Source organism: Triplophysa dalaica, chromosome 1, assembly GCF_015846415.1.
Source record: "Triplophysa dalaica isolate WHDGS20190420 chromosome 1, ASM1584641v1, whole genome shotgun sequence".
Lineage (NCBI taxonomy): Eukaryota > Metazoa > Chordata > Actinopteri > Cypriniformes > Nemacheilidae > Triplophysa > Triplophysa dalaica.
Genome location: NC_079542.1, coordinates 26,890,353 through 26,906,537, shown reverse-complemented (window position 1 = coordinate 26,906,537; position 16,185 = coordinate 26,890,353). Strand labels below are relative to the sequence as shown.

Genomic DNA, 16,185 nt, shown 5'->3' with positions numbered 1-16,185 from the left:
ACCTGTGTATAGTTGGCAGGTAAACAGGCTTTGCAGAGCTATTGGCTTCATGAATTCTAGCAGATCGATATATTGCTGACTGTGAAGTAGGCACAGCGTAGATATAGTTCTTTTCAGAATTTTTGCCCTCTTGCTTCAAACTGCTTGCCTATCACAACACTGCTTGTCGGTCTTAATCGCATGACATAGTAACTTTCGTTGGTATTTAATTGTGTCAGTTCACCTGCGTTTCTGTTCATGGTTGGATTTGCCTTGATGTTCTTCTGCACATCATTACTTTGGGGTTGTACACCAGCATTTAGTGGATATCCAGTCACATTATTAGCAACAGTAGATCTATGGATAGAAGGAACAAAGTGTGATAGAAGAGTCTTATCACTGTTGAATTTTTCAGATTTTAAACTGACGGTCTCATCTTTAATTGATCCTTGCCTAGTGGGAAGTTGAATGTTACGAGTAAAATTTGCACCTTGTGATAAACCTGTTTTACGATTAACACTGGGGAATTCAGGTAAAGTATTTGGGATTCCGGCACCTGTAGCCATAGTAGGGATGTACATGTTGAGCGCATTGCTTGCGCTGGAGCTGACAGAACTCACAATGTTAGATTTCATGAACCGGTTTCTGTATGTGTTGGGTCTAGCAAACCCGTCATTTTCAGATCTCTGTGATGTGGTAGCTTGGCTAGATTTCCATAAACCTAAAACTGTCTGACTTGTATCAAGACCTTGAGTGGTTTGATTCCCCATATCTGTCTCCAGCTCAGAAGAATAGACAGTTGTTTGAGGTGCTGCAGTGCCTTCAGTAAATGAAAGCTTAGGGTCTGCGGTGACCACTGTTGGCACAAACCCAGGGTTACTTATGCTCACTGTACTTTGAGGATAATTTTCAATGTTTTCTTGCAAATCGGAAATCACTGTAAAACTGTCTGCTGTCATGGCAAAAGGAAGCTCTGTAACGCTTTCGTCCATCCTTGGTGTTGAAGTGGAAATGTTCTGAAAACTCCTGAGAGCCATTTTTGAGACGACAGCAGAAAAACTTTGTTTAATATTACTAAAGGATGCACTGCTTGCTATTTCTGCAAACCAAACTGGTTTAAAATTCTGCAGGCCATTTGTCTTAGATGCATTGAGGTTTTCTTTGGTTGAGGCTTTCTCCAATATTTTAACAAACTTTTTAACAACAAAGCTGCTCGTAGGTCTTAATGTCTGCAACAGCCCAACAGCGCTGTGGTCAATATCCATTCCTGAGGCACTTCTGTTTGCAGACATCCTGGTTTTATTCTTCATTAAGTCTGCTCCAGGATTCGCGTTAAAGATTTTGGCTTTACCATAGGGTTTGATCACAGACCTGTGTATAGTTGGCAGGTAAACAGGCTTTGCAGAGCTATTGGCTTCATGAATTCTAGCAGATCGATATATTGCTGACTGTGAAGTTGGCACAGCGTAGATATAGTTCTTTTCAGAATTTTTGCCCTCTTTGTTGGCTTCAAACTGCTTGCCTATCACAACACTGCTTGTCGGTCTTAATCGCATGACATTGTAACTTTCGTTGGTATTTAATTGTGTCAGTTCACCTGCGTTTCTGTTCGTGGTTGGATTTGCCTTGATGTTCTTCTGCACATCATTACTTTGGGGTTGTACACCAGCATTTAGTGGATATCCAGTCACATTATTAGCAACAGTAGATCTATGGATAGAAGGAACAAAGTGTGATAGAAGAGTCTTATCACTGTTGAATTTTTCAGATTTTAAACTGACGGTCTCATCTTTAATTGATCCTTGCCTAGTGGGAAGTTGAATGTTACGAGTAAAATTTGCACCTTGTGACAAACCTGTTTTACGATTAACACTGGGGAATTCAGGTAAAGTATTTGGGATTCCGGCACCTGTAGCCATAGTAGGGATGTACATGTTGAGCGCATTGCTTGCGCTGGAGCTGACAGAACTCACAATGTTAGATTTCATGAACCGGTTTCTGTATGTGTTGGGTCTAGCAAACCCGTCATTTTCAGATCTCTGTGATGTGGTAGCTTGGCTAGATTTCCATAAACCTAAAACTGTCTGACTTGTATCAAGACCTTGAGTGGTTTGATTCCCCATATCTGTCTCCAGATCAGAAGAATAGACAGTTGTTTGAGGTGCTGCAGTGCCTTCAGTAAATGAAAGCTTAGGGTCTGCGGTGACCACTGTTGGCACAAACCCAGGGTTACTTATGCTCACTGTACTTTGAGGATAATTTTCAATGTTTTCTTGCAAATCGGAAATCACTGTAAAACTGTCTGCTGTCATGGCAAAAGGAAGCTCTGTAATGCTTTTGTCCATCCCTGGTGTTGAAGTGGAAATGTTCTGAAAACTCATGAGAGCTATTTTTGAGAAGACAGCAGAAAAACTTGGTTCAACTTTACTGAAGGAGGCACTACCTGCTATATCTACAAACCGAACTGGTTTAAAATTCTTCAGGCTAGTTGTCGGAGATGCATTGAGGTTTTCTTTGGTTGAGGCTTTCTCCAATGCTTTAACAAACTTTTTAACAACAAAGCTGCTCGTAGGTCTTAATGTCTGGGACAGCCCAACAGCGCTGAGGTCAATACCCATTCCTGAGGCCCTTCTGTTTGCAGAGATCCTAGTTTCATTCTTCATTAAGTCTAGTCCTACATTAGCTTTAAATATGTTGGCGTTACCATAGGGTTTAATCACAGAACTGTGTATAGTTGGCAGGTAAACAGGCTTTGCAGATCTATTGGCTTCATGAATGCTAGCAGATCGATATATTGCTGACTGTGAAGTTGGCACAGGGTAAATGGAGTTCTTTTCAGAATTTTCGTCCTCTTTGTTGGCTTCAAACCGCTTGCCTATCACAACACTGCTTGTCGGTCTTAATCGCATGACATAGTAACTTTCGTTGGTATTTAATTGTGTCAGTTCACCTGCGTTTCTGTTCATGGTTGGATTTGCCTTGATGTTCTTCTGCACATCACTAACACCAGCATTGAGTGGATATCCAGTCACTTTATTAGCAACAGTAGATCTATGGATGGAAGGAACGAAGTGTGATAAAAGAGTCTTATTACTGTTAAAAATTTCAGGTTTTAAACGTACAGTCTCGTCATTAATTGACCCGTGCCTAGTGGGAAGTTGAATGTTACGAGTAAAATCTGCACCTTGCGGTAAACCTGTTTTATGATACACACTTGCGAATTCAGGGAAAGTATTTGCATTTGTGCTGCCTGTGGCCACAGTAGAGATGCATGCGTTTAGCACATTGTTTGTGCAGCTAACAGAACTCACAATGTTAGATTTCACGAACAGGTTTCTGTATGTGTTGGGTCTAGCAAACCCATCATTTGCAGATCTCTCTGATGTGGTGTCTTGGCTAGATTTCCATAAACTTAAAACTGTCTGATTATTTGTAAAAGCTTGAGTGTTCTGGGCTGGAGCAAGTCTTCCTGAAGTCCATCTCTGAGATGTTTCTAGCGGACGTTCATTAAACTGGGATTCTTTGGCAGAGTTGTATCCTCCTCTTGGGTTGTTCTGAAGATAAAAAGCTTGGTTATTTGACCCAGTGTTTTCTGGTGTATTTGCACTACTTGGATAAACTAGAGATGCTTTCATTACTTGACCTATAACACGATGGTACTTTGAGGTATTTGTAGAAGAAACTCCATCATGAGCTCGAACAGCATCGAATGGATCCTGACTAGACTGTTTACCATGCATGTTTGTGAGATTGTTGGATATCAGAGGATTTGGAGCTTGTGTGAGATACTGCTCTTCTTTTGACACAGTTAGGGCAGTACGAGGATGAGCCAAAGCATGTTGAACACCATTAGAAAAGGAGCTTTGGGGACGTTTTGGGCCAGAGTATGTTTCTGTTTGTCGTTCAGGTGGCTGCTCTGTAGGGAAAAATGTAAAACCTTTAAAAGTATTTGGCCTTTTAGAAGTTAGGTAGTACGGCCGATTTTGGCTAGGCAGATCTGAATTTTTAAAAGTGCCTTGAGGTCCAGACACAGACTGGCTAATGCTCCGTGAGATTTTCATTGCGTCATCTGCCATAGGAGTCTTAATAAATAATGACTGTGCTGTACGTCGACCTGAAGAGATCAGATGTTTTCCTCTTCCTGTACTGTGCTGGCTTGACATCCACAGTGAAGAAGGTACGTTGGCTGAGAGTTGGATTTTTGTTTTCACTTCAGTGGTTTCGGGTTCCGAAATGACCAAAGGGGTCATCGCTAGCTGGATTCTTGGAAAACTATATATTGCTTTTCCATTAGAGGCAGTGCTTAGTTTTTGCCGGATGGTTTGGATGTTGCTGGTTTCAGCTGATGGGAACCCTTTGTAAGAGCGGGCGATGTTAGCCGCTGGAGACCTGATGGCAGATGCACCCTCAGCCAAATTATCATACTTCCTGTGGCTGTAAAAGTCTTGGACAGTAGGATCCTGACTACGTCCACGATTCAGGTAAGCATCTTGTGAAGCCGTCTTTGAATCATGTTGAAAGCCTTTGAAAGCATTGATGCTCACATTTGTAGACTCAAAACTGATTTGCTGATTTGCATTTGGAGAGAAATTACTTTTGGAATCTTGCGGTCCAATCTCATCGCGCAGATAAGAAAAAAAAATAGCTTTTTTCAATGGAAGGACACTTTGGGTTTCATCTGAATGTGACTTTGTGAATGTTTGTGCCTTTGACATAGCTGTTGTTGCAGCATGGACATTATCATTCAGGACGCTTCCATTGTTTTTCTGCCTCATATCATGGTTCACATTTCTAAACTTATAATCCGTAGAAATCCTCTTAGTGTGCCCTGGTCTGATGACTGGCTGGAGAGAAATATTTTTATGTACCTTGACCACATTGAAGTCAAATGGTTGTGACCTCTGGGAGTACATTTCTGATTTTGAGAACTCTCCAGACGTATACACCTTTGGAACATACATTCGATTTACCAGACCTTCTTTCTTTACGATGCCTGCGGCTAAATTAATACCACTAGTGCTTTTTAAGCTCTTTATAAAGTTAACGACATTTGGTTTCTGTTGAACCCCTTGGAAAGCATATCTGTTCTTTGCATTTGAACGGTCCCCTGTTAATTCAAGATCATTTCCACTGTTGACTTTGGGTTCGATTGAATGGTCATGTATGACATCCATGGGATATCTTGGCTCAAAGTAGCTTAAGCTTGTTATTTTTGTATTGCTATCACTTCTTTGGCTGTATGGGACAAGGTTGACTCTGCTAGGTTGATTGGAACTCCTAAATGCGGCTAAATTCCTTTTATAAGTGTCTCTAATTGGAATTTGGCTTGGTGGATTTACATTATTGTTATTTTCCAACTGTAGTGTTTCTTTCATTCCGGGCAGATACTTTTTTCCATTGGCATCTCCTATGGGGATCAGTGGTAAAAGGAATTAAAATGTGCCTTTACTATTTGTACATATATACATGCAAAGAGTAGCATTTTACACGTTGGGAAAAAAGGTCTAAACTACTCCTTCTCGGATTGATTTACTAAAGTGCTTATATAATAAATAAGCCAAAACGAAATACTTCTGGCACAAGTCCTCAATGTTTAAAAGACAAAAATCAATGTATTAAGCTAATTCTTACCTACTACTGGTAGTTCACTAAAGCATCCCACAACAGAGAGTGTCAAATAAACCAATACCACTCTAAGAAAAAAAATCAAAACATTTATCAAAATACTCAACATAAAATCATTCCTAAGAACTGTTGTATTTATATGAAGGATGAAGTGACTACCTCAGATTCTTTTGAAGAGACATCATTTAGCCTATGTGGGACTCAACGTTTTTTTGCCACACCTGTTTAAAATCACCTATCTGTCCTCATATCACTCTAACCAAACCTATTATCAATGATAGGGCACACCTGAAAGTGATTAAACCTAAGAAGCTAATTTCCTTTCCAAGCTAATGGAAAATTAGGTGTGTTAGAGTGATGAATGTGCAATAAAAAGATTTATAGAAGTCCATACTTTCACTTTTATATTCTGTACAATTAAAGAACATTACCCAGTATATAAATATATACTTTATATAAATTATAGCCAAAAACAATACTTCAAAAGGAGAGTAATAATGTAACTTATGTAATGGCTGCAATACACATACAAGCCTTTATACTAGACATCATACACTTGCAGACTTTTTGAAAGTTTCATATAGAAACACACTAACTGATCAAGTCTGGAAACTGGCACTGACTATCCATACTGAAAATCTGGGCAGAATCTGAGAAAAAGTATTGTAGAGTATGTAACTTGTTTAACAACTAAAACATTTATTCAGTATATTGTTTTTCTTCAAATGCAACAATCAATTAATCTTTCAAATTAAACCGATTAAAATAATAAAGTTCTATTAAATATTAATAGTTCAAATGAACCATTTATTTTGGATTTTTGCATAGCCTATATAAATTAATACAAGCAATATGTACACAACTCCTTGAGAATAAAGCCCATAATTTTGCAACAGCAAAACTGCATTAATAAACAATAATTCAGCATACATTTAATGTAATGTTGTACATGTTAACCATTAAGAAATGTATAAATACGTTCTACAAAGTTTTGTTGTTTGTGTGAGATATTAAAATGTAAAAATGGCTGTTGTTAAGGTGAGTCAACCCCAACAGCAAAAAGCACTCCTGTGCCCACAGCAAATCTGATGTGGCATGCAGCTTCTTAAAGGTGCAACATCATTTTCCCACATGGATCCACTGATTCGCCTTAATTACGTCATGTAACAGCTCATCATTGCCAGGTCCCTCAAATCTTCGTCAGTCATACAATCTGAAAGCACATACAAAACAAGAGTTATGGTTTGGAAATTCGTTTATTAAAACATTGATAATATACAAGCCAGTTTACAGAAGAGGGCTATAGGTGAAACACTCACTTCTTCGCCTGTTTCCCATAATTTTTTTGCAGAGGTGTCTAACGGATCTCACCAGGCGTCCTCTCGGTGCTGTTGTGGGTAAACTCTCTTCTTTACGCTGGTTGGAAGGGTGCTCGTTCGGCTCCTCGTCCTCATCGTCATACGCGCATTCATCAAAGCAGGCCACATTTACCAGCCGCTCCAGAATGTCCTCGTCTACCGGCAGCTTCTCTCTGATCGTCGCCTCTGACACCGACGTGAAGTGTCGGCACAGCGGACACAGGGTCCCAGGTTCGTTGCTCTCCGCTGTCCGCACGAGCGTCACCAGGCATCTTTCACAAAATGTGTGTTTGCAGCTGAGCAGACGGGGACACCGCGAGCCGGCGTTGTAAGTCCGGTAACAGATTCCGCACTCTGCTTCTGAAAACATGATAGCCAGTTGTTAGTATTTTCCTTCCAAATGACAAAACAGTGTATAGTGCAATGCCGATCATTTGTGCCGGGGACTCTTATACAGTTTGTTGTAGGCGGAGGGAAATGCGTAGGAAGAAGGAGGTAACAGAGTTTTTATTTATAAACAAAGTGAGGTCATTGTCTTTAAGCTCGATGATGTCATTACCTATGCTACATGTAGTTCAGCCAATCGGAAGAATAATGACTCATTAACTAAGGATAAAGACTAAGGATAAAGTACAGCTGAAGATTTATTTAGACATTTAAGATTAATGACTGAAAACCCTGAAATTATTATCTACATATTACACTATGTTTCTGGGTGTTTGTATTGGTGTCACTATCTCTATTCAGTTTTAGCTAATCATATAGAATTGTTTTTAACAAAATAATCAAATGTTTACTGTTCTAACAGTTTATTTGCATTTTAATGTCAATTTGTATAGCTGTTTTATAAATATATCTTTAAAATTCATCTTTATGTTTATAACCAATTTGTTTTTAACACAATGACCTTTAAATTGCTTGTTGAGATACATGTGTTAAAAATGCAGTTATTCTGAATGATGACCAGATTTCCATATACTGCACATATTATTTAGTTTCACACAATAAACAAAGGATTTCAGTGCAGGAAATATAATACTCCAAAGCTGTTCAGCACCTTACAAGTCTTTCCCAAACAAAAACAATCTACCTCATAGGGATTTCCCAGAACGCATGTCTATCCGTTCCCCCCTCCCCATCATTTCCTTATTTGGGCTTGGGTGTGCCTTTTTACACTTTGTTTCTTTACTGGCTTTAGCCAGTTGTTTTTCATTTAGAGCACTTCCCGCAAACTCCAGTATCTTTATATCTTTCTGAACTTCCTTCTATAGGACACTGACTGTGAAGTTTTTGAGTCAACATTTAAAATAATCTTTTTTTTCTTGAATTCTTGTTTTTACCCTGTAAATCCTGTAGGAGGGCTGTTGGTGTGCTTTCCAGTACATGCTGTGGGACCAAGTAGAAAAGACCAAAAGTAATTTGAGGGTAAAACTGTAAGTCAAGTTCACGTGTTCATTCACGGCATACAAGTGCTGTGACACGCTCTTATGGTTTTACAATGATTTCACAGGAAATTCATGGGTAACAGTTTAATTATAAACTAAATAAAATATAAAAATGTCCTCCCCCTAAGGAATAATGTTATAATAATGATTTCAGTGTTTCTCATTGACATAATGAATAATGACATAATAAACATTTATTTATATCCAGAAAAACATCTTTCAGCTTTGAAGCCATGGTCTTTATGCTAGTGTGCGCCACAAAATGAAAAAAATAACTCTTATTTCGCTGATGTTTTTATTTAATAAAATAGACTATTAATAAAATAGACAATTGACTGGGAAAAAAGACTGTTGATCCCAAAAGCCACTGGATATGTCATACCTTAAACTTTAAATTAGAAATACATTACAGGGACAAGACTGAACTCTTCAAAAGTGTTTCTTAAAAATACTTTAAAGACTGTATGCAATGTAGACTATTTTAACAAACTGGTTGTGATGAAGGATTGCTTAAAAAAGGCTTACGCAGAATCAGACATCAAACTACAAAAAAATCCTACAAAAACAAATAGATCTCATACTGTTCCCTCTCCTAGTAACCAAGTCATCTCTTGATAATAAATGTCAGTGAAGCCAGCTCCAACCCCAGTGACAATACATGGCATCAAGGGAGGGAAGAGACTAAAAGAGAGGGAAAGAGCAATAGACATGCAAACGCATGTGCATGCAGTTAAACAGTGACAGGCCAGTGGAGTGTTTTTGGAAAGCTTCCCAGCTGTGACTTTACCTAGTGGATTGAGCTAATGATTATTTTTGTACGGACTCGAAAGGTTTCACATTCGATGAAAGCAGAGAGGCTTGACTGGTAAGTGAATTGTTTATCTTTCTGTCTTACAAACTGTGAAGCTAATGAGAGAATCATCTATATGACAATATACAGTAAATGCAAATATTTGTCATACAATGACTACCTGCATACCCATTAAATGTATGACGTATATTTGTGATACTGTGTATCTATGTTGTGTCACAGACATTTAAAGTGTGGATTATTTATTTTTTCACAGATTTGAAAACTTTCTCGTTATTTTAAAGCATTCTAAAAACAATAAGGTTGTATAATGAAAAACATGACTTCAAGCTGGTTTTGTTGATTGTTGTGCAGTGCTTAACAATGACATTTTGCTATTCATAATTTGCATAAAAAAACAATGTTTTCTAATGATAATAACAGGTAAAATGATAAAAAATGTTTTAAACCAAAGTGGAGTCCTGTGATATTAATGCTAATTCTACAGAGACCTGCATTGCTAGGCAGCCCCTCCTTTGAGTGATGGTTGCTTTGACTCTGCCCACTGGAGCGTTGGTTTGAGATTGCAAAACTAAAAACCTACAGCCTACAGCAGGTAACATGAGAACATGATTTTTGCAAGTAAATTTACTTCTTAATTTCTGTTAGTCACAGTCATGATGTATGTGTATCTGTTCATCGCATGGAGACTAACTGCAACTTCCTCAAAGCATTTCACAACATTTAATGGTTAACCATCAGATTTCAGTTTAAGAGTATCAGAAAATGGAAGAAAATATTCAAGTGATTGTTATTGTGAAATTGTCATCCATCCCACTTCTTATCTATAAACTAGATGAGATGTATTTGAGAAGGTTTAATCTGGCAAGTTAACAAGTGTTTTGTTTATGTTTTTTATGTCTCCTCGTGTTTCAACATAGTAAGGATTTAATAACTTTATAGGAAATCAAAACAGTATTATGTGTTGCACTAAAATGATAACTTTTTATAATAGGTGAATACAGGAGGATTTTGGAAGTCCCCAATAAAGGCCAAAAACCACAAACTCTGTCTTTGCAACAACAAATGTTTCTTCATAATGTCAGAGACTTGGCTCGCTCCTGTAGAAACCGAGGTGACTAACACTGCAGAGTCTCCAGAGGTGGAATGCCCAGTCTGCTATCAGGAGTATGACCAGAACATCAAACTCCCGCGGATGCTGGAATGCCTTCACGTCTTCTGCACAGAGTGTCTCAGGAAAATCCAGCTAACTCCTTTGCACTCTCCGGATCCCAACAGCGCTCCCTCAATCTCCTGCCCCCTGTGCCGCCACTCCACCCCACTACAGGGTAGAGATGCACACTCACTTCCCTGCAACTCACGGATTCTCGCCCAGCTCCCTCCAATAGCATGTCGTCTGCCTGTGTCAGTTTCTACCCGGCTGGCTACAGTGACCCAAAGGTTTGTGCTGTCTGTGGGAGAGAGAGATACCCGATTCATAATTTTGCCCACTGTTAGTCTGAGGGTGGAGCAGATGGGAGAAGGTACAGAAAGGGTACACCCGCCTGAGGTGCTGTATCACGATATGGAGACTCTAAGGAGACACAAGAAGACCTTGATGTGTGTTCAGATGTTGGCTGTCATCTTTTGGATTATGTTTGTGCTGATTTGTGTGGTTGGGGTTGTTTTTGGACCGACACTCTTTCATAATTAGGAGTTGAAGGACTTTTGTGTATAGCATAAACATGTTTATTCTGCTGTTCTAAAGTTAATGCAACTGACAACATCTGTGGTTACTCTATAGGACACCTTGGTACCAGATGGTTGAAAGAAAGTGCAAAAGTTTTGAACTTCAGAAAAGTGGTGTTGTTCTGAAGAACTTTTTTTGCTAATGCTACTGGGTATGATATTTTGTTTTGAATGTTTTAAATGCAATACCATTCCATCTTTTTGTCCTGTATGTTAATTTATTTTGTTCTTATTACACTATAAAGAAAAATGTTGATTTAACTAAAAAAAAGTTACCTGGTTGTCTTGAAATTTTAAGTTAATTAAACTTAAAAATATTAGTCCAGACAACGAGTTTGCATCACATTAATTGAGTTAACTTAGATTTACACTAATACAACAAATATTACAACAAATATTTTTTACAGCGCAGGATGTCACTGACTATTAATGTGAATACTTATTATTTATGTATTTACTAAATTAAGGGCAATGATATTTACATTTTTTTTTGACGATGAACGTTCACATTGGATGTTTGGGAAATTAATTTATGATTTTTTTTACTTTACTAGCAACATCTATTAAGTAATCAGTTTACTTCGAATACTTTATACAGTTTATATACAGGCTGTGGTACGTTACAGTACATAATTGTTGACATTTCTAGCCCCAAGCCATTATATGTATAAAACTGCATACATATTAACGTTATATATATTTTTTTAATATATATTTTAAAAATATATTTTTTATTATTGCAAAGTACCCTTCACATTAAGCTAACTGCAAAGTTAAAATTTAAAACAAGATGAAAAAACCTGTTTCAGCTAGAACACTGAAAATTTGCATTTATTTAGTGTTCTTTGTTTGTTTAAAGGTTAAATCTTTAAAAAATCTAAAATTTATTTTCATTTTTGTGTAATTCAATATTTCATCTATGCTGTCAATCTTTCTGTATATTTAATGATTTTTTAACCATGACTGGAGAGGGTCAATTAAAATCCTGTTACCTAAAATTATTTATTGGAAGTTATTTGTTTATTTTCAAATAATGCCATTGTGGCTATACTATTTCATGTATGTTAATTTTAAGCTAAAAGCCATTTATAAATTACTTGGACCCTGGGGTTATAAACATTGTGCATTTTGTTTCCACTGTATGTAGTATATTCATTGTCTGAGCTAAGTCTGTACTTTCTAAGCTTTTTATTTTGATTCATTGTGGTGCTGGTTTATGTATACATATAATTTATTTTCTTAATAAATGCTTGTCGTTTTTTAATTAATTGTCACATGGTTGGAAAGAACTGGTAAAAAATATATGCTAAAACTCTTTTTACAAAAATGCATCAATCTTCCATTTAAAGAGTGGATATTGACCAGTCCACATTTTGAATAGTAAAATTCAGTGTTACAAGTTGTCAAGATTCCCCCCTTGAGAAGCCAATATAAGTTCGGGAACCATGCTCTCTCCGGCTACTCTGTGGTTTGCAGAATTAGGGGGATCGCAGGAAATGCATAGAGTGGCATGTCTTGCTAAGTATGTGCTAGAGCATCCTGACCCAGAGGACTGGACCTCTCCTTCCATGTAAACCACAGCGGGCAGTGGGATGACTCTGCTGAGGCAAACAGATCTACCTTTAGTTTGCTGAAATGGTGCCAGGTTATCTGAACCACCTATGGGTTGAGTCTCCACCACCCCGGCAAAGGTCTGTGGCTAGACAGAAAATCTGCCACCCCATTTGATACCCCCGGTACATGCATTGCCCTGATGCTTTGAAACCTTGTGCCGCCCTAATGATTGATATGATTGACAACTGATGTGTTGTCTGTCCTAATGAGAATGTGATGGCCCTGTAAGGCTGGTCCAAGTGCTCCAGAGCTAACCATACTGCATTTAGTTCCAATGTATTTATGTTTTTTTAAGTTTGTTCGGGTTTCCAGTTCCCCCTGGCTATCCTGTGTTGCCACACTGCACCCCATCCAGTCAACGAAGCATCGGTCAGTACTACTTCTCGCCGGGAGGGAACCACCCCCAGAGCTACAACTCTCATCAAATATTACCTCCTTCTCCAAGGTCCCTAGGTAAGGAGGCATCGCTCCGTCACTTTGACGAGTCTGTTTCTTTGCCATTTGTCATCTCCGATGAGGGTGTAATGAAAAAATACCCAGCGGTATCACTGTGGCTGCTGCTGCCAGCATGCCCATCAACCTGAACACCTATCTGAATGGAAGACAGACAGTTCTCCGAAAACGTTAAAAAAGAGCAAGATGTTGTCCACCCTCTGGGGTGATGGTGTGGCTATCATCTGTTTTGAGTCTCGGATGATTGCGCTACATTTGACACATTGACTAGGGACCTCTTGCTGTACTTCACCTTGAGGCCCAACTGAGTGACATGAGAAATCAGATGAAAGCCCTGTTCTATTGCTTTCTCCCGAGATGGAGCACAGAGAAGCCTATCGTCAAGATAGGGGAATAATTGTACCCCCTGGGCCTGAATCTGGCAAAAGGTAGCCGCTATGCATCTTGTCAACACTAGAGGGGACAAAGATAGGACAAACGGAAGGACCCTGGACTGAAAGATATTCACTTGGAACGCAAAGTGGAGAAACTGTCTGTGCTCTGGAGCAATCAGTGTATGAAAATATACGTCCTTCAGGTCTATTGTGATGAACCACAGTGACTAAAATCCATTGACCATGCTGACCAGTCTAATGGTTCTATGGCTTTCTTTTCCAGTAGCTCCTTTATTTGTTGTGCCATTGCTCATGCACTGCTGGGGTCTTTAACAGTAGTCATTTTGACCCCCGTGAAAGCAGGGGCTTGCCGTCGGAATTTCAGCTTGTATCCTTGAGACAACGTTGCTGTGACCCACGGGTCTGATGCGGTCTCCTTCTAGGAATTGAGCTGCTTGTGAGAGATGGTTGGTCCCCTGACCTCAGGCTCCGCAAACCTGGCTTTTACTTCCTTTGGAGGGGCGTTGACCCGCTGCCTTACTCCTTGAAGCTTGGTTTGCTGGATGTCCGCGGCTCTAGAATGCAGAGCGGATGTGTCTAATTGCACCGATTGACTTCTATACGTGGTCCCTTATTGTAGCAATGGTTGTGCATGTGTAGGATACCCCCCGGAGGCCCCTTGTCTAAGCTGGAGGAGCTCTTCTTATGTCCATTAGCTCTTGCCTAGTTTTATCCAACTGAACGCTTAGTTGCCTGTGCCGCTGACCCAAACCGCTGGCCAGGAACTACTGGGAGGTCCCTAAGCTTCCTCCTACAGGCTTCTGTTAATGGGGACTTTCACACTTTTGTGAGTGTAGACAGGAGTCTAACGAACTCTCTTGACATAAACGTGAATGCCTGTAGGGAAGCATCACTTAAGCTTAGTACTGAAGAATCACCCTCAATAGTCTGGAGTGATTGAGAGGGCCCCAACATAAGAGAAAATAATTTCCATATATGACTAATGCATGGTGCCAAATTATATGCGTGAACAAGATGATCCTCTGTAATTTTGCCATGGGCATCGGGCATGAGATATTCAGGCCTCCTCTGCCGAGAGAATAAATGAGGTCATAAAAGGCTCCACTTTAGACATCTGCCCTAATCCATAAGGTTCTGCATCCTGCAATGACTCAGAAGTCCTGCTTGTACTAGTATGGTGAGTCATCGATTTGAACATTTCAAACGTTTCTGAAGTTCAGCAATGACATCTTTAGATAGTGATATACCCTGAACCGAAGGTTTTGCTGCTCCTCTGAAAAAGGCACTGGAAAGAGTTACTGTGGTAGTGGCAGTGTTCAAGTTAAGGCAAGCCAATGCAATCTGGAGGGCTTGTCTGGCACTGTCCTGGTCCATTTGTCCTCCTTCTGCTGACCCCTGTACTGTGTTTGTAATGTGTGAGTCATAAGAAATGTGAGAGTGATGTTCTGATGAGGCTTCATCTCCCCAAACTGACCTTGGGAGGCTGCCATAGACATTCAATATGGGCAAACTCAGAAGTCAGAGAATCCACTCTTTTGGTTAAGACATCTCCCTTAAGCCTTTTAATAGCAGGCAGACTCACTTATTCCTCTCTCATGCGCTTTGATATTGCCTTTCAATGCCGTGCACGTCTATGTGACGTCAGGAGCTCGTCTACAGTTAATGCACGCTGCTGTGTGTGGAATAAACAAACAAAAAGTCTTCAACAGAAGAATCTAACTTGGTCACTCGCAACCTCAAGAGGACGCCAACAACCTGCTCTAATAATAAAAAAGTTACAAGGTTGTAGGACGAAGCCAGTGGTATTTATGAATGAAAGACGTCATCAGTAGCAGCTCAAATACTGTTCCAATTCAAAGTTCACATCTAAACAAGAATGATTAAAATCCCCGAATGTGTCCTTGATCTGCCCCTTTCATGAGATGGTCCTCAATGCTGAACAAAAGATCCAGGGGGCGAGGTTGGATCCAGATCCAACTCCTCCCACTTTAAATACATAGCTGAAGTTGGAGAGTAAGTGGCAACTCGTGGTTGCCAATGTTTGCTCTTATCAACGTCATCATTTAGTGCAGGGGTTCCCAAAGTAGGGGTCAGGACCCCCGTGGGGTCGCAAGGCCATGAGGGTGTGGTTCCCAGATATTTCTCAGATACATTTTTTAACAATTAGGAATAATGTATTTAATCAAGTGTTACAAAACATAAAAATATTAGTTAAGTTAAAAATATAACCATGCAAATTAAAAGCCATCAGCCTTTGGAATTTCCTCCCCGTTGACCATGACCCCTGGGGGTCACTTTTGTCATATTAGCAACCGTATTAGGTTAGGTGCAGCAAGTCAATTTAGTTTTTCAGGTTAAAAGTTTAGGATTTCTTATTTGTCGAAATGACACTTTGGCTAATATTGACCAGAGACAATGCAGGGAGGCCAGTAGGGAGAAGGGTGGAGAAGTGCTACAGTCAGAAAGGCTATTGTCCTCAGCTAGGCTACAAAAAGAGGTTGGCGTTTGCATAAAGAGGACATCCATCAGCATTCAATTCAGTTTGATGAATTTGACCATCTGTAATAACAGTTCATGGTTTATGTATAACAAGAAGCACAAAAGTGGGGGTCTCGACTCCCTGGCACGGTTATTTTGGGGTCGCTGGCTGAAGGAACCCCTGATTTAGTGAATGCCTGTATGTAATGATCACAAATATTTGTTAACCCTAACCCTAAATCTAATAAAATCCATTATTAAAAAGATGCTAATAAAAAAAAAAGTTTATCTTCAGCAAG

At 39.4% G+C, this 16,185-nt stretch overlaps 2 protein-coding genes across 2 annotated transcripts; one reads left to right on the top strand and one right to left on the bottom strand.

Moving 5' to 3' along the window:
• Positions 1-6,099: 6,099 nt before the first annotated feature.
• Positions 6,100-7,558, bottom strand: si:ch73-335l21.4 (E3 ubiquitin-protein ligase-like). Its single transcript, XM_056759179.1, has 2 exons — positions 6,924-7,558; positions 6,100-6,817 (listed from the first exon to the last, which is right to left on the bottom strand). Exons 1-2 carry the CDS (start codon positions 7,330-7,332, stop codon positions 6,759-6,761), a joined length of 468 nt encoding a protein of 155 aa, XP_056615157.1. The 5' UTR covers positions 7,333-7,558; the 3' UTR covers positions 6,100-6,758.
• Positions 7,559-7,722: 164 nt separating this feature from the next.
• Positions 7,723-12,210, top strand: si:ch73-335l21.2 (RING finger domain-containing protein). Its single transcript, XM_056759168.1, has 3 exons — positions 7,723-9,272; positions 9,706-9,813; positions 10,213-12,210. The coding sequence occupies exon 3, from the start codon at positions 10,297-10,299 to the stop codon at positions 10,909-10,911; it is 615 nt and encodes a 204-aa protein (XP_056615146.1). The 5' UTR covers positions 7,723-9,272; positions 9,706-9,813; positions 10,213-10,296; the 3' UTR covers positions 10,912-12,210.
• The last annotated feature ends 3,975 nt before the right edge of the window (positions 12,211-16,185 follow it).